The sequence below is a fragment of the Oreochromis aureus genome, linkage group 20 (assembly GCF_013358895.1).
Source record: "Oreochromis aureus strain Israel breed Guangdong linkage group 20, ZZ_aureus, whole genome shotgun sequence".
NCBI lineage: Eukaryota > Metazoa > Chordata > Actinopteri > Cichliformes > Cichlidae > Oreochromis > Oreochromis aureus.
This window is the reverse complement of record NC_052961.1, coordinates 13,857,274-13,878,297: the sequence shown is the minus strand read 5'-3', so window position 1 is coordinate 13,878,297 and position 21,024 is coordinate 13,857,274. Positions and strand designations below refer to the sequence as shown.

Here is a 21,024-nt window from a genome sequence, read left to right as displayed (position 1 = left end):
CAGATGTGTCATTTTAATAACCAGGCTTAATCAGTGGGAACAGTTCACCTACAACTTTGTGGAATCAAGCCAAAACTAATACCTCCAAAACCTGCCAATAAGCATTGCCTTTGGCAAGGTGGACACAGTTACCATTAGTCAAGGATTACATGATATTAACTGTTAATTACAATTCAAATCCACTGTCTGAAAAGAACTGCAAAGCTTCAGTACTAAATATTTAGGAATTATGGAAATATGCAGGTAGAGAATGCACATACTTTGTGTATGTAACATATCAGCGACTGAGTATGAGTGAAGCAAATTTACCTGTGTGCTTAAAAGGTTCTTAAAGCAACTCTAGTAGCTGAAGGACCTGTGGATTCGAACTCCATTTTCATATGATGTAGGCCATGCATAAATAAAACACGGTAACCTGAGCTGTAGAGCTGGAGGGATGTACGCCTGAGCTGCGAAGCACACCCACAGACTAAACACTCACAGTAGCTTATACATTCTCTCATAAAGGACATTTATATAGGCACATGTATGGGATGCACATATGTAATACAACACCAACTGGCCTTTTCCTGCACAAAAACTGGAAAAAAAATTACATTTATTGCATCCTGATACATCAAATAGCACAGCATGAAGACGCAGGTCTGTGTAGACTGGAAAGTCAGCCAATCTGCTCTCTACAGCAGCTGTGGGCAGGGCTTTCCCACTCTCCTAGTCAAGCTGTTTTTGAAACTCAGAGCACTCCAGCAGAGGATATCGAGGAGTGTCGAGCAAGATGAGGATCTCCCTTTTTCTGTTGGTAAGCATAACATTTTCAGTTATCTTCAGTATTGATAAGGGATTTTCTTATAAATTCTTATTGTTATTCTTTTTCTTATTCTTATTTTTTAACCCAAAAAAGATAATTGTATTCACCACTGAAGACAAACATAAATTTCAATGTTTGATAATTTTTCTGTAATGTTTATTTGTTTTATATCTAATGATATTTTCAGGTTACGTTAACCTGCATAGAGCATTTAGCTTCTGTTAATGTATAAATTCACATCCGTTCACAACAGCAGGTAGATAGATGAGCAACGCAAGCAGAACTTCTTCTATGCAGTGTTGTTACAGCTTGTGGACTTTGAACTTTAACACAATTTATTAGGTGAATAAGCCTTTAGGTGCTCAGGTGCTTTAGATGTTTGAATTTACTTTGCAGTATATTTAGTTTCTGTTGTGGGAAAGACAATCAATCAGGAAGTTATTTGCTCACACACCTATATGCTCACTCCTACACTGTAAAATATAACTTGTTGTTTCAACTTAAAAATATCAGGTACAGGGCTGCCTTAAAATTTTAAGTTAAGTCAAGAAATAGAGTTTGTTCTTATAACACAACCAATTGTTATCTTAATTAAAAATCACATGTTGTCTAAACTTTTGTCTTAGTTTAGTTGACTGAGATTTGTTAGTCAGTTCAATTCCTTTAATTGTCATTTTTACTTGGGAAAACCCTTTCAGCTAAATTAAAATAATCTATTGTTTAAACTCTTGTCCTAGTTCAGTTGACTTGGGTTTTTAGTTAATTCAAATACTTTAGTAGTTCTTTTAACTTAGGAATCTATTTTAGCTTAACTAACATAATCTGTTAGCTAAGTTGATTTAAGTTTATTAATTAACTGAGCTCCTTAAGGTAGCTGAGTGAACTTGTAAATCAGTTTCATTTTAATTATCAGAGTTGATTGACTGGATGTAAAGAAAATGTGTATTAAACATCTTAAGTTTTTTTTTTTTTTTAGGTTTTTAGCTTTCTAACATCCATTTCAGCAAAACTACCTGTTAGGTTTATCTTAGATCTCAGGTTTAAATATCTACATTCCTTTAAATTAATTTTCTGTTGTTTACAGAAAAAAAAAAAAAAACCACAGATTCCATTTCATACAGAAAGTTTGTTTTAAGAACATGACAAGACAATTACTAATGAGCACCCAACATTCACCATTTATTGTGCCATCTTAGTCATCTGAGAAACAGAAAAATCAGTGACGTAGCTCATCAGGCTCACAATCCATCAAAACTCAAAGGTTGCTCCTGTGAAACAATAAATTTGAACTTGGTCTTGAGCCCAGTTTGGGTGAAGATTAAATTCTGACCAATACTCTAGGAGCAGTAGTGATTCTTGTGAAGTAAAAACATAAAGTCTGCATTAATGTAATGTATCAACGGAACACTTGCTATTTTAGAAAAGTTATTCTTTACATTTGCAAAATTTTTAAACTTCATTGTGCTCAGTCACACCTGTTAGCATAAAACTTGAAATACTAAAATAGTACAAAACCTTTGATAAGTGACAGTAAAGATCAGTTTATAACAACTAAGACATCAAACTCTTGTATTTGTCTTTGTTTACAATTGCAACAAATTCCACAGAACCAATATCTCTGAAAATGAGTGCATGCTTCTGAAACATTTGATAAGATGGATATTTCAGAAACATCAGTTTGAGTCTGCTCAATTGCAAAACAAAGGAAAAACTACTGACATGCATGAGATAAGCATCTGCAGAGTCCACCATTATATTGTTGTTCACATAAGTTTCTTAAACCATGAACAAATGAGTAATTGTCTAATCTGGAATGTAAAGTGTAGTCATTTAGTGACATACAAAAGTGAGAATGAGAACTTGCAAGAATAAAAAAAAAAACAGTAAAATAAAACTGTCCTTAACACCAAGGCAATTGTATGCTGTGAGCATACAATTACAGTTCTGCATGGCTTTCTGCAAGAGTCTGTTTCTTAGACCATGCACTAGTGAGATGCACTGCCTTCCACCAATGTTCATTAGGATGTTCTGAATGACTTCAAAGATGTCCTTAAGTTCCTTTGGATAGTCTATGTTGAGGGCAAAAAGAAGGCCCATCAGCATGGAAATGGCACTGAGACATTCCTCAGATTAGACAGGATTACTGCCGCCTCAGGACGACCAACACATCGATGATGTCTTCTTCTTTCACCATCACAATGCCAACTTTCATCCTCTTAGAAAACGTGTCTTCAATACCTGTTGGCTATAAAAGGGTTCAAAGACAAAAAATAAATAAAATTACACAATTACAATTACACAATATCCCTTGTGCTTAACAATTCATGTCTTTCCAAAGAAGAGCCATACTGATGCCTTGGATGATGGTGATTGGCTTTGGGTAACACTTATTAGTTGTTAAAGTTTTTTCAGAATGAGATATGCACCCCATGTTACAAATCCATTTCTTGCTTTAAACAAAGATCATGTTCATAAATAACTGAGCATGTCTTCAATTGCAGAATTCAAACAAAATTTTCAATTTAAATGGTAAATGGCCTGTATTTGTATAGCGCTTTACTAGTCCCCTAAGGACTCCAAAGCACTTTACACATTCAGTCATTCACACACATGGGTGGATGACTGAATCGCGACTCAAGAGTTGACAGTTCGTCTTATAATTGGAAGGTTGCCGGTTCGAGCCCCGGCTCCGACAGTTTCAGTCGTTGTGTCCTTGGGCAAGACACTTCACCTGTTGCCTACTGGTGGTGGTCAGAGGGCCCAGCAAGTCCATTACATACTCCCTTTTTAGATCTGAAATACTGTGCACATTCTGTGTATATGTAGTGGACAGCAATTTACCCCAAAGAGCGCAAAGTTTGCAAGTCCACCTCATTTAAATGACAAAGTCAGATGTGATCATCTAGACCTGTGAAAATAAATTAATGACAAACTTGCAGTTATGGATGTTATTACAACCACAAGAACCTAAACAGTCTGCTCCATTGCTTTTGTTAATGAATCATTTGTTGGTAACACATCTGAATATTTAGTTTATGCCACCTGCACGTGATCATCAATAGTGCCATATTACTTCTTAAGAAGTACCCTGACACTACAATCTTTATATCATTTGTTCTACAGAGCTATTAAGTTACAATATAATCTGTGGTGTTTCCAGTATGACAAAATGCACAAATTGTAACTTACCATTTGACTCCACTGACAAAAATATATCCCCAGCATCAAGTTTGGCTTCACAGACCTAAAATAAGTAAAATAAAAATATATGTTATAATTATATTGTTTTCGCCATTTATTCATGTTTGCTAATTTTCTGACATATAAACAATGTTAGTTTTGTTACAATACAGAGAATGCAGTTTAATTAAAAGGTAAATTATGCAAAAAAAAAAAAAAACTTCTGCAGTATACCATGCCAAAAATCAGTGTCTCTGATGCCAGTTATTTTATCACTACAGCTCTTTTAGTATGGAAACTCACACAATCTAGTCATACTGATCACAAGAGTTCAAAAATAAGTCAAAATAGTGAACTGTTGTTAAGCATAAAGCATTTCAGGGTAACAAATAACTGCACAATAGAATTAAAGCAAAAAATAAACACACTGGAGGACTATCTGATAAAAACTAATATAATGCTGGTTTGTAGACCATATTTTGTCTCAGTCCTCAGTGCACTCTTGCAGCTTAGCATGCAGCAGTTAATAACAACTTAAGTGATTACATAGGGGTAAACAGATGACAACAAGCATCGGAGTCCTGCCAAAAGTTCTTTTTGAACCCAGTCAGTTATTGGAAATATTGCCAAAATGAACTTCCACCAAAATACAACAGCCTGTGGACTTGAAAGAAATTTACAAGTACAGAGACAATATGAAATAAGCTTTATTAATTAGCTGAGTTAGCTTGCTAATATCGCAACAGTGGTTGAGTGCACAACCTTAAAGCTAGCGGCACAATACTTGTGATTTGGTCAGTGCCACATTAAACCCATAAAAAAGGCCATGTGTCAGTTTATTAGGTCAAGTTTGGTCATGACACACAAGCTGGACCTTGTCGGCTAAAGTTACATTAGCTAAAGCAAACATTTCGGTAAAAGAGAAAACACACATCATGCCATAAATTCAAAACATGTTCCAACTTTTGTAGCTCTCTTTCCTTATAGTTATAACCAATGTTACTCACCTTGAAAGCATATTCCAAAGAAGACGATTAGAAAACGTCCAAGTAAAGTGAGCATGTCGTTAACCGCCAATTCCCCATGATGCACCTCGGTAGCAGTCACGTGAGGCAGTTTTGAATCCTGCTGTGCTCAACTTACCCACATTGTCAAGTTCACATAAGTTGCTGATTTAGCTGGACATGAGTTTTCAAGTTAGCTTTTTTGGTGTAATTGGGACGTTTTTTAACTTGTAATTCTATGTTATAACAACAACTTCAGTCATCTATCGTCAAACTGATATAGAATAATATGTTGAAATAACAAACATCTAGAATTACATTTTACAGTGTAGGTTGATCCATCGTACTATATGTACTAGCCTACAGACCTTCTCCTATTATTGTCTGAAGCTCATTTACTTAGTCACTATTTTATTTAGTAGCTAATGACATAATATATGTCCTGTCATCTGCACTTGGTAAACTAAGTGCAAGTCATCTCAAAAACTGCATGTTTGTGAGATGATTGCTATTCTTCATTCAGAAAAAAAAATCCAGAAAATATTGATATAAGTGACTTCAACAAATTTTGGGTACTTTGTTTGAATGGTTTTCCATGTTTTGTATTTGAGGGAGCCAAATCTTTTAAAATAAAGCACAAAAATGTTTCATACTGTAGCAAAGGTTTAAGCACACTCTTCACTTATTTATTTTCTCTCTTGCTCTTGATGAAGGCAGTTGCACTTTTCTCCTCCTCCTCCTCTCCCTTAGCTTCCCTGCTTAGCCTCTTGTGTCCTCCTTGTCTAGTCTCGTGTTTTTTGTATTACTTTTCCCTGGAACACTCTCTCACAGTCTGTTCTCTAAAACCTAAAAGAGGAATTATGGATTTGATCAACTGGTCCCTGAATGCAATTGACACCCTTTTCTCAACAAGAAGTCTGGGCTCAGGTGAGCCTGAGTGCTGAAGATATCTACCCATTTGGAACCATGATAACAGGGTTCTTGCTGATCGGAGCTGGCTTGGCCCTGGCTTATCAAAGAATTAAGAAAGCGGAACCGGCTGTTCAAACCCCCACAAGGCTGCCCGCTGGGATTGAAACGATGGGACGAGGCGTGAGTTTCTCAAAATGGGCTCATTGAGTGCAGCACGGATAAGATCTTGGAGAAGCTTACGGCTGCCGTGAATACTCAGAATAAGACCTCTGAGTGCAAACTGGATTACATCTGGAGGGGCTCGCTCGGAATAACATCTCTGAGCGCAAATTGGATCACATCTTGGAGAAGCTCACTGCGGTCGTGAGTTCTCAGAATCGGCTTTTTGAGCACAAGAATGACAACATCACGGAGCGTAAGTTTGATAACATCATGAAGAAGCTCACGGCTCTCCAACGGGAGATTGAGAGACCAGTGTCGGACTGTTAGAACAGCTTTGAAATTCATATGAGTTGGTCGCACTAAAGTAAAAAACACCAAAATCTGTATTCACTTCATGCGGATACCCCTTTGGCGCCAGCTGCGGTCTCAAGGCTGGAGCTGAACAACAACACCCTGATAACGACTGTGTTTAGACTGTTCTTCCCATTCTATGCAAGGCCTCCTGGGTTGGCTGGAAGACTGTTTACTTAGCCTGGCAGGGCGAAGGACACTGTCTCAGCTGAAATCTGGACACATACACATACACACACACACACACACAGACATATATACACATGCAGATGTACACTCATCCCCCCTCCCCCTCCAAACGGCTTCGACGCTTATTCCCCTCCGATGCTGATGGTGGATCAAGGAGACCAGCGCATAGGCTGCAGGATGTACTGTCTACATCGGCTGTCTCTCACCCTTTACCCACCCCTGTTGCTTGTCATGTGTTTCTTTGGTGTATTAAGAGTTTTTCATGTGCTATGTGCAGAGGTGTTTTTTCTGTTCTCAAACTGATCTCCTGTTGGAGCTCAGTGTGGGGGCAGTTATTTTTTCTCCTTATCTTTCCTCATGTTGTGCTTTTTCCATGTTATACCCTCTGACCTGTCTTCCCATGTGATGTTTGTGTAATGTATGTATGGTCGGAAGGGTAAGACGGCGCTGGCAACGGCTGGCAACCTTAACCCAATTTCCTCGGGATGAATAAAGTATGATCAATCAATTTTATATGAAACTTACAGAAGCCCTTTAGGCTTTAATTGCATGGTTAGATCTTAACAAGGTTCCAAGCAGAGCTTCAACATGCAACAAGAAGGAATGGGAGTGTTTTTAATAAATTGTATACTCAAAAAAAATGTTTTGTCTCACTCCCATTTCTTCTTCTGGCATGTTGAAGCCCTGCTTGAAACCTCGTTAAGATCCAACCATGCAATTTTTTGTTGTTGTCCTTTTTCAAGTGGTCTTAAACTTTTTTATTATATATCGATAGATAGATACAGATATATATAGATATATATAAGTAGAACCACACTGAAAGGCTTTGGTGAAGGTAGTATGCAGTGACCCTAGAGCTCCCCTCTTGCCAGCTCCACCCAACAGTTCCTGTCATCTCTCAGTAAAATACTGTGTATTGTGCCATTATCTGTAGCAGAGCTGTTGGGGATTTATATACTTTCGGGGCTCATGGTTGTGTGCTAGGGTGGGCAACTTGTGGAACTATAGCAGTTACACAACAACCTGTACAAGATGAAGACCAGAGGTTGGTGCACCTTACTAGTAATCTGCAAGTTGTTGGTTTGAGTCCCTTTTCAGATGCTGCCATATATGAGACATCTGTTTTTGTATGTGATCCCTGGTGAAAATAAGCATCATGAACAACCTAAACTAAACTAATAACGAAAAAAGTCATTTGTTCCAAGCCATATGGTGAGGCTGTGTAATAGTTTCTACAGGCTGCAATAACCAAGGTCACGTTTATTCTCTATAAAAGTAATGTCAGTATTCATTTGTAGATATGTTAAACACATTAGAGCAACCAACAAAGACACAAAACACAAAAATCACTACCCCTATATTCACTCCTCTTCTGTAGGACTAGCTAGATGGCAAAGTACCACAAACACAACTTCCATACATCTGCAGTTGTTCCGGTGTTGTGGCAAACAAAAAACAAAAAGCACCAGTTCACTCTACAATCTGTTCACAGTAACCCACCCAAATGTGTTAAAGCTGTTTTGAAAATGTAAGGAGTAGAAAGTATAGACACTTGTTTAAAAATGTAGACAGTAAAAGTAAAAAGTAGTCAGAAAAAAACTACTCAAGTAAAGTACAGATACCTGTAAATTGTAGTTAAGTACAGTAACGAGTTACTTCCCACCTCTGGTGATATTTATTTTGTGTGTGAAGATCTCCGCATGTCCCGACATAGGACCATAGGTTCTCCTTATCATTAACCTGTTTTGACCAGTCTTAACTTTAGGATTAAAACTGTTAACATTAAGCACTGGGACTGCTGTTTGTGCTAGTCCTTTCACCCTCAAGTTAATGGTTTATTTACTATTTTAGCTGTCTATATGTGCCCTTAACTTAGCAGTAACTTAGCGATGGCTTTTGAGCAGAGGAAGTCTGTAAAGGCAGGGGCTCTTCTGCCTTTACAGACTCTCCTGCCTTTACAGACAAGGTTTCATTTCAGGTCACTTATGGCCCGCAGTTACACAATGCTACAGATGTTCACCTGAAAATCATCAGTTCACTGTAATTATACTTCATGAATCATGTTAGAATTGCGGGAGTTAATTAAATAATTATCACTACGCGCACATTACTGTTAATTTGTATGACTCAGCAGGCTGTCATGAAAAATCAACATCTTATTATTCACTGACAAATTCATCATGAGTTCCTTCTCCAATACTTGTACACAAATGATTCTGTTTTTCTTATGAACATGCAGATTAATTTTAACTAGAAACTGACTTCCCCATATGTGTGAAGGGACTCCTGTGTATATTTGTTTTGTGATAGAAGGGAGACCTGATAGTTTCTGTCCCAGTGCACACTGAAGTTTGCTACAGCAACTGAATCTCACAGCAATGTTTTCCTGTTGCATGTAGGTTGCTGCAGCAGCCGTGGCAGATTGTTATGGTAGCAAGTACAGCAGCCCTTCCAAAAGGGTAAACATTATTTTTACTTTATCTGTTTGTTAAGGCTATTTTTGTAAAATAACTTTCTGTAGAAAATAAAGCTGTTGTAAAGTTTGGTCCATATTTTGGCCTTATCAGGATCTCCTGGTGCGTTCCAAAAGAAGATGGGTCTTATCTACAATTGAATTAGAAGAAGAAATGGACGCACGGTACCCCATAGAGATTTCACAGGTAAAGAAATGATATGAAATAAATAACTGATACTGATAAATGATATGACTGGTCACTATGGACAAATCTAATATGCAAAAACTAACAGCCTGATTGTATCTTGGCTAGATGTATAATGACAAGATTGAGGGGAAAGACTTTAGGTTCCTTTTAAGTGGTGAAGGTGTGCCGGACGTGTTTACCATCAATGAAAACACCGGAGCCGTCTTTGCACATAAAAAAGTGGACAGGGAGCAAAAGCCACTTTATCATGTGAGCTAATACTGGAATATAAATTCTTCTGATAATAAACCCAACTGATATTGATGCTTTTTAACTGATGCAAAAAGTTTTATTTGAGTATTTTTTTATCCACAGATCAACTTTGATGTTTTGGACAGAAAAACGGGTGAAAAACTAGATAAGGAACTAGCATTTGATGTTGAAATACAAGACATAAATGATAATCCACCCAAGTTCTCTTTTCCTGAAATAACAGTTGATGTAAAGGAAAATATACAAGAAAGTGAGTATACAGTGTGGTAAATAACTCATAGTGTGCACATTTTCTATTTCAAACAATAAAAAAAAATGATATTAAGACTCTTAGAGAATATAGAATCATTTCAAACCAAAGTCTCATATTTCATCTTACTATAGTCATACTACATCTTTAGTTTTCTTTTTCTGACTGAAATCATTTAATTTATACCACATTTACTCTCCAACTCTCCTTGGTTCTCTTCACCCAACTTTTTAAAGGGTTTTTGCCAGTTACCCTGGTGGTCACAGACATAGATCAGGAGAACACAGACAACTCTAAATTCAACATCACGATGGTTTCACAGTCTCTAGCAGAGCCCAAAATTGCTGTGCAGCAGCTTGAAGGAGGACTGGCCAAACTCACCTTAAAAGGATGCTTTGACTATGACGTGAGATTTATTGCGATATTCTTGCTAAATCTTTGAAAAGTTAATGTACATGCAAATGCACACATGTTGAATTTTCAAATATCTCAAATATCTATTATATGTTTCAGAAAGCAGACAAGTATAAAATCATCTTACAAGCAAAAGATTATGGAACAAAGCCAAAGGCTCTGTCCTCTACTGCTGTTATTAACCTGAACATTGTCGATGCAAACACTCACCAACCAACATTCAAGGAGAGACAGGTACGAATTATTTTACTTACTAAAAGTGCTTTTTAAGAGACGCACATATTAAACTTTTGACATTTTTCCTTCTTTTTAGTACAACGGTGAAGCAATAGAAATGGAGACCATTGCTAATGTTTTGAGAGTTGCTGTGGAGGATAAAGACACTCCGAACACTGATGCATGGCGTGCCAAATACTTCTTCATTGCAGGGAATGAAGAAGGAAATTACAAAATTGAAACTGATCCAGAAACAAATGAGGGTGTCCTGAGTATTGTCAAGGTAATTCTGCTTTTCTCACTTGGATTAAAAACTTGATTATTTTACTCTGGGAAGAACTAGTCCATTAATGTTTTATCACAAAAATTGTATCAGCATTTAATAAAAGTTGTTTGTGTGTGTACGTGTTGTGTGTTTCAGAAACAAAATTTTGAGCGCACAACTTCAATAAACCTGCAGATTGGAGTAAAAAACGTTGAAGACATATTTGTTTGTGCTGGCACAAATCCACCTACAGACAGAGCCAATGTCACTCTAAAAATGATTGATACCAACGATCCACCAGAGTTTGAAAAAGCTATAGATAACACATACTTGAAGGAGGAAGCAGAGCCTGGAAAGGTGCTGTTCAAGCCAAAGGTTCTTGATGTTGACTCTAATGTTACCAGGTAGGATGTCTACAACCTTTCTGCAAAGCTTATTTTGATTGACACATATATTTAAGGGCTGCAACGATTCTTTGAGTCATTCGAATAACTCAATTATAAAAAATCCTCAACACAAATTTTTTCTTTGATACTTCGTTTAACACACAGCTGTGTAGCGCTCAGTTGTCCCCATGTAAACCTGAGTGCTTCACCCACATTTCCGCCTAAGAATAGACTTGCAGTAAAAACATATCTAGAAGCAGACATCAATAAAAATATAATAGCATTAGGCCCACGTGGCCCCCCAGTTTTTCAACAAAAAACTGGCAACACAACAGGAGCAGTGATGTAGATGCCATTGTTTAACGTGGAGTCTGTCTACACACACGGCAAAAGAGAAAAGAGGTGAAGCTATTAAGACCTCAGGTAGAGTGAAAGAAAATGTTTTTTTAGTAGTGCTCTTCCTATAATCACCATTAAAACCTTTACTGGAAAAAAGCTAGTGAGAGTCCTTCATCCAACTAAATGATCAACAAACTCTAATATGAAGAAAAGGGAACTTTGTAGCTGTTCCATCCACCACTGTTTTCTTATACAGCAAGAATGTACAACAGAAGTTACATGCTGATGAACTGTCAACTTAGTCTGATACGATCACTAAATTAGGCAGCTTGCTGAAGGCTGACAAACCTCTCACTTTCTATCGAGTTTAAAGGGGGGCATGAGGTGTACTACACCATATTTCAAGGCTTGCGTAACATCATTTTTCAGATTTAAAGTGAAATAAAACAAAATATTATAAAACTGCATTAATATTTAAAAATAATAATATATATGTTTTTTTTACAGGCCAATAAAATTGTATATGTGCCAGTAAAACTCTGCGGCACTGATTATTGATAATACTCAGTTACTAAATTATGACTAAATCTGCTACGTTTATAGAACAAAACCCAAGTGGCCCAAATCCCTTCAGCAATAACATTTCTTGACATAAAGGTTGGGTCAGTTGACTTAATTTGAACTATACTGTACTGTAGTTCATGATAATCTCATTGATTGAGTCTAATGTGAATCCAAGATTTTCCATTCTGCCTGTAAACTACAACATAAAATGGAGACTGACAAGGGTTTTATTTAAACCCTTTTATTATTTCTTCTTTCTTGAAAGAAAAAACACATCCTGCAAAGCATGATAAGCAACAAGAAATGGTAGCTATCCCAAGTTAATCTAATCATGTCTTTATCAACACCTGGTCATATAGATTATCATAAAATAAGCCAATACAACAGTGGCCTTACCACTGCAAGGCCAGTAGGTGTCACAGAGAAGCATAACAAGATTAAGTTAGAAATGGCTACTGAGGGAGTAACGCCCTTTGCACTGCAGTACACAAAAAGCTACAGCTTTGGTTTCCACAAGCTACAACTCAGTATTTTCTTCTAATATGTTCTGCACCACTCTCTGATTACTCTTTAGGTATGTGCTCCTAACAGATCCAGCTGACTGGGTGGCCATTGACAGTAAAACAGGAGAAATCAAATCAACTAAGAGGATGGACAGAGAGTCACGATTTGTTGATAAGAACATTTACAGAGTTGTCATAGCTGCCATAGATGACGGTACGCAGAAGCTCTACTGTAGTTAAAATAAATTGGATAATTTCTTAAAGAAATCTTTGGAATAACAAAGCTTTTTTTTTTTTTTTTGCTGTGGTTTCAAAGGTCAGCCTCCAGCCACGAGCACATGCACTGTTAAGATCCACCTGGCGGACATCAATGACAATACTCCTAAATTGGTCAACAACAGCGCTGTCATGTGTGGAAACAAGGTTAACAAGGTCAAGGTGCGTGCAAAGGACCTAGATGCCGATCCTTACAGTGGACCCTTCCACTTTTCTCTGGGGGATGAAACACTAAAGCAACAGTGGAAAATAGAACCTGACTATGGTTGGTACATTTATATATGTAAACTGTTATTACTATAATAATACAAAAAAATTCAAAAATCAGCCAGAAAGTCACAAAACCTCCTACTTTTTTGTCACCCCACACAGGTGAAGAAGTATCTCTTGTTAGCCAGAAGACACTTCCTTATCTTAACTATTCCATTCCCCTGGTGATTATGGACCAACAGAACATAGCTGGGCATGATACTCTGGAATTGACAGTGTGTCAATGTGACAAAATGATGTTTGTCGCGGTAGAGAGCCACTTTCAACCAGTGTTGGACCAGCTGGCATTGGGTTGCTTATAGCAGGATTGCTTGCATTTTTATGTGAGTATTAAAATCAGTGAGAACTATTATAAATTCCAATAAGATAACGGTCTTCATGTATTACCATTAATACACAGGTGTTGGCGTACAACATTTTTGTTGTTTTAGTTTTTAGGAATACCCCAATCAGACAGTTATTAGAAGCTAACTAGCAATGTTCCCTCTAATTTTTCATGTGTCTGAGCGAACACACAAACTCCCTGAGCGATCTCGTGGACCACTGTGAGCGACATTAGACGTGTGCACTGTGGTCACGCCAGCGTCGAATCCATCCAAGTTACATGGTTTATTAAAATAATCAAATTACAGCATTTACATTTATGTTAGACTACTTTTAATTAACTGCTTTAGCCCACTTACAATGAAAATTTAAAAAAAAAAAAAATCCTGTTCATGACCTGTGTAGTATGTTAACACTATTGGAAGTAAAAATAACTTGAACTCCAATTTTGAAAACACAACTTTCTTTCTTTTTAAAAAATAAAAATAAAACTCTGACTTGTATTATGAGTATGAGTCTGTGGTCTGTGAGAGAGTCCTGTAACTTTCTGTCTGCAAAATACAGTATATAATGACCAATGTTGGGCAATTAATTATATAGTTACTTCTTCAAAAAAGTTACTGAGTTTTGCAAACAAAAAAGTTTTTTGCAGCTCTTTACCTAAAAATGCAGCCAAGGCGGTTTTTTAAACAAACATTTCAAAATATTTACAGAACAATCAGCTGTTCTGTATCAAATCTGATGCCACACAAATTATTTGTGCCACTCCAAAAAATAATTTCTGTCCACAATGAGATAAAGGAGAACAACAGCCTGACACCTGCAGGCCTGACAACAGGAGATGTATCACTCCTGTAACACCTGTAACACTCAGCAGCCGCCTCATTGTTCTGACACACACAACAAAACTATTGACTACACTACACACTAACTACACAAGATTTGCGCTAAACTTTGCAAATCTCTCACATTTCACAACACCGCCGTCACTCCTAAAACTTCCTCCCGTTTCTTAACAACTAAATGCCATGTTTTGATTGGTCGACATGGTACATTTTTCGACCAATGGGAAAGGGTGGGGTGTTTTGGTTTCGTCTTTGCTCACAGGCGGAGAGCGCTTTCGAGCGTTTTCCTTATAAAACGCCGTTTTTACCGTTTGTTCCCGCAGTAAATATGAACAACAGTAGTATTCAGGAAGAAAACCAAACATTGCAGATATTTTTATCATAACTCTGGTTTTACGTGGCCTATCAACACAATTTAAAAACTGGTATAAAGTCCACACTTTTTCCGTCAATTGTTCCGTCTGTCCTGCTCACATCTCCAAAGGTTGTACACGTTGTCATTAACGTGGCTTCACTCCACATCAGCCACGCCGCTTTGCTAGCTAAAACACCGGTGTCGGCACATATTTACTTTAATTTCAATTCAGGCTAGAATTTTTTTTGTGTGCGCAACGCAGATTTTCTCTGCGCAGAGACCGTGCCAACAGTGCGCAATTGCGCACGTGCACAGCTTAGAGGGAACATTGCTAACTAGTACAACCACAGTCACATCTCTTGGCCACTGAGCAGCTTCTGTTTAGCAACTCATGGGTGCCACAGTGTTGTTCATAAGGAAGAGGTGGTTCTTCTGCTTTCCCAACCAACTTTAATGTACTACTTAGGAGACCTTCTGGTACCCATGGCAATGCCAGTTCAATAAAACAGAAAGGCAAGATGCACACTGTGTTCTTAGCATTTGTTTCTTGTGTGTCTGCAGTGCTTTTAATTGCAATATTCTGCAAGTTTGCACCAGATAAGCTTGAGTTTTTGCCAGATGAGGGCAATCAGACTCTAATCCAGTACAATCAAGAAGGAGGGAGCTCTCCATGCACGGTGGGTTTGTCATGTTATGTGTTTGTAAATTCAAGGCAACGGTGTGCTACATTTCTCCACCAATCAAAACATGGTTTTTAATGTTCTCTCTTTCCTTCAGACCGAGCCCAATTTCTTCCAGTCACAAGTAGATAATATGGCAGCGACAGATGGCCAGATGGATAATATGCAGGTGATCATCCTCACAACTCTGACACTTTCTTTCTTTTTTGGTGTTTTTTTTCCAAGAGAGACATCAGCTATGCCAATTTGGACGCAGTCATATTGTATTTAAAGACATCAGGAGAGAAGCCATACAATGTGCGGTATTTAAGAAAATGTGTCAGTTAATCCTGCTTAAAATGAAAGGCAGCTATAATCCAGTTGTTATCGTATTTTTCTTTGATGACAGACAGGTATGTAAGGCAGTGGTTATGATGTATGCTGTGTATACAGCTATAGGAGAAGGTTTGCACACAGTCTGCAAGGTAAACGTTTAAAAAGTGTGAGCACATTATAAAGTCGACAAGTTGGAACAGCTTCTTAATTTTTAGATGTACTGATCATATTTGCTGCAGTAAGTTGTGAAGCTCTATGGTGGGCTTTAAATGTAAGCTATAAGTAGGAATTGATTTCTGTACCAATGAATGTACGGTTTGGGAAGTTTGTGACCACTTAAGAAAGCATAAAGTTTTATTATTCGGAAATACATTTTCATTTTCAAATTTGTTGAAGTGTTTTTTAATTCAACTTAAAACATTTTTATAAAACTTAAAGATTTTCTGAATTCAATGATTAATTAACCTCTTCTGCTCAATTATCTATCCCAGATTGATACAGGACCATATGACATAAATAGGTACAACAGCTCAGTGTCTACCATGGTGAGTAAAGCTTTTTAAAATATTTTCTTTTGTTTATTTTAAGTGTACATGATAATTAAGCTTTGGGATGGGTACTGAGGACCATTATTAAACAGATTCTTGTGTCAGACTGCTTGGTCCTAAATTATAGTATCAATAGTAGTAGTCCCTGGACAAAACTGCTTATTTCTCCCTTATAATAAAGCTTCTGGTTTCCTGTCGCTGTGTGCTTTTGTCCTCTCCAGCCATCACTGACAGGGCAAAATGTTATAATACAGGTGGCCTGGATTTAATTTGTAATTCTGGCAATAAACTTACAAAATAATTCTCACCTTTCAGGAGCCATTTGGATTTCCTCTATAGCCCAAAAAGGTTGAGCATTTATGGTAAAATGCACATGGTAAAATCTAGTATGCAGTGCTTTGTGAATGTTTTATTTTACCATGATACACCAAAAATAAAGCTCATCTTCTCTTCTTTCCGAAAGCATTCAAAATTTTTCTCTAGCACAAATGATCTCATAAACTCAGAACAAGCATCAATTTTGATGAGTTGAGTTGTGCAATGGGTGTGAAGAGTCATGTATGATAGTGCTGACTTTATGGAAGTAAAAAAAATGTAGAGGATGTTTGACTATACTCTGCCAATATTTTATTATATTTTTTAAATTATATAATATATGCACTTTATCATATGTTCAGTATACAATTGCTTATTTACTTGAAGTGAGTGGAATGTTGAATAAGAATTGAAACAATAATCTTGAAGTGAACAGTGTATTTTTTATTTTTTGTTTTTTTTAGTTCTCTAAATAGAAAACAAACACCCAGCAGCTAAGCAGTACTCTTCAGTGGCTTTAATAAACAGGGACATTTTAATAGTTATAAGTAGTTTTTTTTCACTGGATCAGAATTATATCAGAAAAAAACGTGTCTACTGTAGTCTCTTGTCTTAAACGTGGCTCTCACTGGAGATCTGACAGCCAAATCAAACTCATTCTTGAATGCAAGTTAAGGCAATGAAAACCATTTCATTCGTATATTAAAACAGATGTGAGTGACTAGCAATTGTTTGAATTAGACAACCTGGTACCTGCCGAGTGAAGAATACCATGTGAGAATAAAGATGTATTAGAAAATTCAAACAAAGAAGACTGTGGGTTTTTTTCTTCAACAAAAAGGTTGATAACAAGAACCAGAATGATCAGCCCTCTTCTCTGACACTCACTGACACATAGCTGACAGACAAGAGGTGCCGCAATGAAGACAAACTGATGAACTGAAAGAGAACATTTTTGGGGAATTAACATTTACGCTTGTTACTGTGAGCACAATCAAATCTTTCACAGGTGAAAAAGGTGGTTCTGGATCATAGTATGTGTTCCTTGAGCATTAAGCAGCATGTAGAAAAGTATCTTTTTTAACCGCTTTCATCCACCCCTTATGTGTTTTACAAAGAAAGCTATCTATATGGAGACAGACTGCATTTGCTACATATCCTGAAATGTTGTAGACCCTTGTAAACTCATTTATAGAGGATAGCCAACTCCTCCCTAGTCTAGTCAAGAGTATGTACCACAAATTTGTTTGACATATCCTAAACTTCGTGTGAGCTGTCCTGCCAATCACAGGTAAACAACTTGGTATTACCCATGGTTATGTTGGGCCCAGCATAGCTCTCGAGTATGAAGACCAGCTGAACTTGTCAGTGTCTAAAAGCAGCTATTATCAATGTAATCTTTTAATTTTACAATAAAATGTTCATTGTAGCATCAACAAAAGTGTAGATAAATAAAGGTAAACAATAAGCAGTGTCTGTATCATACGAATACAATCCTAACAATATATATCCCTAATTATGGGCATAAATATTTAACTTTAAGGCACAAATCTGACCAAAGGAGTAGGGCTTGTTGGGTTTTTTTATTTAGCTTTGTTGTGTCTCTCCTACAGTTCCAGTCGGTAGGCATGCATCAACAAGACACTTTCAGGAGCCATGGCATGAGAAGCATGGTAAGTAATAATGGCTGTAATAAAAACAACTTCTCCTTCTTAACCGTTTACCTTACCCTATTTATTTTCACGAAAAAATTATTTTAATATATAATATAATAATAATAATATCATATTGTAATAAAGGAATTGTACTAGGCACTGGTAAAATCTATGATGAATAGCCATGCTACCGCTTTAGATCCACAAGAGGGTGCTGGAACCCTTATGTTAAAAAATACTGCCCTACCTTTTTTTGGATACAATATTTAACTCATGCTAGCTTGTTAGCTTTTACACATATACAAATACTACAAAAAGTACTTTAAAGAAAGTGAAACGTTAGTGAGGATGTTTGATTACAAGTATTATTATTCTATACTGCCAATATTAAATATAATATTAAAATACAACATTTATAAATATACTCACAGATTTACTCTTATGTTAACAAACACACATGATGGCAGCTTTGCTTCATTTTATTATATGTTCAGTATTTAATTACTCAATTACTAATGTGGGTAGATGCTGAAGCAGTTAAAAAGTAATTTTGTATGAAAAGATCTCTAAAATATTATGCTACAGTGTAGAATGCATTAAGAAAAAGATAGATATACACAGATTTTCAGAGTAAATTTAAGTCAGCAGTGAACAATGTGTTTTGTTTTTTTTAGAGGACGAACTCTACATGGAAATCAAACAGAACGAACACCTATCGGGTAAGGAGTACTCTTATGTGGCTTCATATTTTACAAAACATTGAAAATCAGTGATTATGTTAACAAAGCACTATGAAAATTATGCATTTGCATTATATGATGTAATAAAAGCTGACAACCCTGTTCTCTGTAAGCAGGCCGGCTCATCATTTTACCAACGTTCTTTAAGCCTTCGATCGGCTGACCGCATTGAAGACCATATCAACAGGGTAAGAGGTTTATTTCACACAAAGCATGCCTTGTATATGGCTTATAATGCACTTGATTTTATTGACGATCACATTTATTAAACCGCAGTCATGCTGTAGCAAATGCAATTCAACGCTATACTGAGTAATGTTTGTTTTACAAATTAAGCCAAGCCATTTATTTTTGACTTCTAAATTCCACAGAGATGTAACGAGGTTGATGGAAATGTTGTTGACCACCCAGCATACCAACCCCGCAGCTATGCCTTTGAAGGAGAGGGCAGCATATGTCAGTCATTGGATAAACTGTCATTCCACGACATGGGAGAGGATTTTCAGTATCTGGATGATTTGGGGCCAAAGTTCAAGACCTTGGGACAGATGTATGATGAGGCAATTAAAAAAAAGAAAGTACAGCTTTAAAAGGCACTGCTGAAATGTAAATTGTATTCCAAGTTTCGCTCCCTAAAATACAGACTGAGCAGAGATGATACACCACTACGTTTTAATATTTTTACTTAAAGATTATGGACTATAACATCTAATTCATCCTAAGCCAGGTATATTTTGTTGGCATTAAGATGGATTTAATGCACTGCACAGCTGGTGACGCACTAGTGGTTTGTGAAATGTATTAACTTGAAAGGGATTAGGTGTGTTTTCTTGTTTTTTTAGTTTGCTTTGTCAGGGCAGTATTATTGGGAAATTTAACAGAACTTCTTTTGTTGAAACTGAGATGACTGCTGTTAGTCACATTTTTCTAGAGTACTGTTTTGTAAAGGATTATTGATGACAACACAGGGCTCATCATAATGGGTTATTGTTCCTGCAAGCTGTAAATGTCCTTGGCCTATTGTTGATGATTGAGTTACATACTGGTCTGGAATTAACACTGGATATCCTACAACATTAAAATGTTAATTCTCTGTTTAGTTTTCGTATTTGCATTTCATGATACAAAAATAACAAACTTTATTTCTGTAACACCTCTCTAAACCAGTCACAAAGTGCTTCAAATACTTTACAGAAATAACACATTTAAAAAATACATAATAAAATGAATGGCATTGAAAATAAAAAATGAAAATAAAAATGAAATAAAAAAACAATAAAAAAGCAAGATACATCATAAAATGTTATTTTTTAGAAGAGCAAGTGTATACAGGTATATTTTTTGAGTTTATTGGATGGTTGGACTGATTGAGCTGATCTAACAGTAACAGACTTGTTCCGGGGGGCTGTTCCACCATGTGGACGCTAAAACAATAAAACCACCGAGTTAAAGTGATTTACAAGTAATATAGAAAAATCAGAAACTGTATAGAATTGAAAGCAAACGTGCATATTTGTAAAAAATATTTTCTTTGTTAGGAATTTAACTAAAGATTGTAGTTTTTGGGGTGAAAAACTTCACCCTCTAGAAGTTTTTTTTTTACACTTTCTAATGACAGCAATTAATTATATTTATTCAGTTTATGATTGCACAATGCTCCTCTAACCCTACTACTTAAAGTGTGGCTTCAAAAATCACTGTATAGAAATATCACTGTAACACTGAGTTGGGTTGTCTGTACTTTTGTGCCAAGTTTTGAGCTTTGGTTGTAAAACTTTGTGACAGCTTTTTAACAGTGTGCCTTGTTGTGTTGTGCTGTGTAGCCATAACTCTTTCACCACAAGTGTCTCAACTTGTTTTTTTAATACTGACAAATGTCAGTAGGTAGTCAAGGTGAGCCACAGAGGGTAATATGCAAAACAAATCTATGAACATGTTTGCGTCACATGCATAACTTAAAAACCTCTTCAGAACCTTTCTCTATTACAGGTGCAAATGAATTGAGAGAATTCATAAAAAGACAAAACATGGAATATAAATAATAAAACATAATATGAAACAAAAACAGACAGGTGAAGGCATCAAATGAGGCGATAATGAGGGCATTAAAGACATGTAAAGAATCTTAAAGTTCACTTTCATTTTTTCCATTTCTTCTGGCTAGTGTAAGTGAGGTGTGGTAGATCATGGTTCAAAAGGAAACTAAAATTTGAACTTGTTGATGCATTTTTGCTGACTTTTAT

The 21,024-nt window shown here is 36.5% G+C and overlaps 2 protein-coding genes across 3 annotated transcripts; both read left to right on the top strand.

Annotated features, from left to right (window-relative positions):
• The first annotated feature begins 690 nt into the window (after positions 1 to 690).
• Positions 691 to 13,110, top strand: LOC120432696 (cadherin-like protein 26). Its single transcript, XM_039604320.1, has 12 exons — positions 691 to 799; positions 9,006 to 9,065; positions 9,174 to 9,266; positions 9,375 to 9,518; positions 9,624 to 9,771; positions 10,008 to 10,177; positions 10,285 to 10,419; positions 10,499 to 10,684; positions 10,823 to 11,070; positions 12,530 to 12,672; positions 12,775 to 13,003; positions 13,107 to 13,110. Exons 1-12 carry the CDS (start codon positions 776 to 778, stop codon positions 13,108 to 13,110), a joined length of 1,584 nt encoding a protein of 527 aa, XP_039460254.1. The 5' UTR covers positions 691 to 775.
• Positions 12,780 to 19,874, top strand: LOC116331190 (cadherin-6-like). 2 transcript variants are annotated; one of them, XM_031753791.2, is made up of 9 exons: positions 12,780 to 12,999; positions 13,107 to 13,327; positions 15,090 to 15,205; positions 15,306 to 15,377; positions 16,015 to 16,068; positions 18,000 to 18,059; positions 18,716 to 18,760; positions 18,898 to 18,969; positions 19,153 to 19,874. In XM_031753791.2, the coding sequence occupies exons 4-9, from the start codon at positions 15,342 to 15,344 to the stop codon at positions 19,369 to 19,371; spliced, it is 486 nt and encodes a 161-aa protein (XP_031609651.2). In that variant the 5' UTR covers positions 12,780 to 12,999; positions 13,107 to 13,327; positions 15,090 to 15,205; positions 15,306 to 15,341; the 3' UTR covers positions 19,372 to 19,874. The 2 variants fall into 2 exon arrangements, with proteins under 2 accessions (XP_031609651.2, XP_039459849.1); XM_039603915.1 differs by having other exon boundaries at positions 18,895 to 18,969.
• The last annotated feature ends 1,150 nt before the right edge of the window (positions 19,875 to 21,024 follow it).

Bases quoted from the DNA above. Each gene is read 5' to 3' on its own strand.
- LOC120432696 (XM_039604320.1), top strand. From the start codon at position 776: ATGAGGATCTCCCTTTTTCTGTTG. The intron at 9,519-9,623 runs GTGAGCTAATAC...TTTTATCCACAG, and splicing joins AGCAAAAGCCACTTTATCAT to ATCAACTTTGATGTTTTGGA. The intron at 12,673-12,774 runs GTACGCAGAAGC...GTGGTTTCAAAG, and splicing joins CATAGCTGCCATAGATGACG to GTCAGCCTCCAGCCACGAGC.
- LOC116331190 (XM_039603915.1), top strand. From the start codon at position 15,342: ATGGCAGCGACAGATGGCCAGATGGATAATATGCAG. The intron at 16,069-17,999 runs GTGAGTAAAGCT...TCTCTCCTACAG, and splicing joins ACAGCTCAGTGTCTACCATG to TTCCAGTCGGTAGGCATGCA. The intron at 18,761-18,894 runs GTAAGGAGTACT...GTTCTCTGTAAG, and splicing joins ACAGAACGAACACCTATCGG to CAGGCCGGCTCATCATTTTA.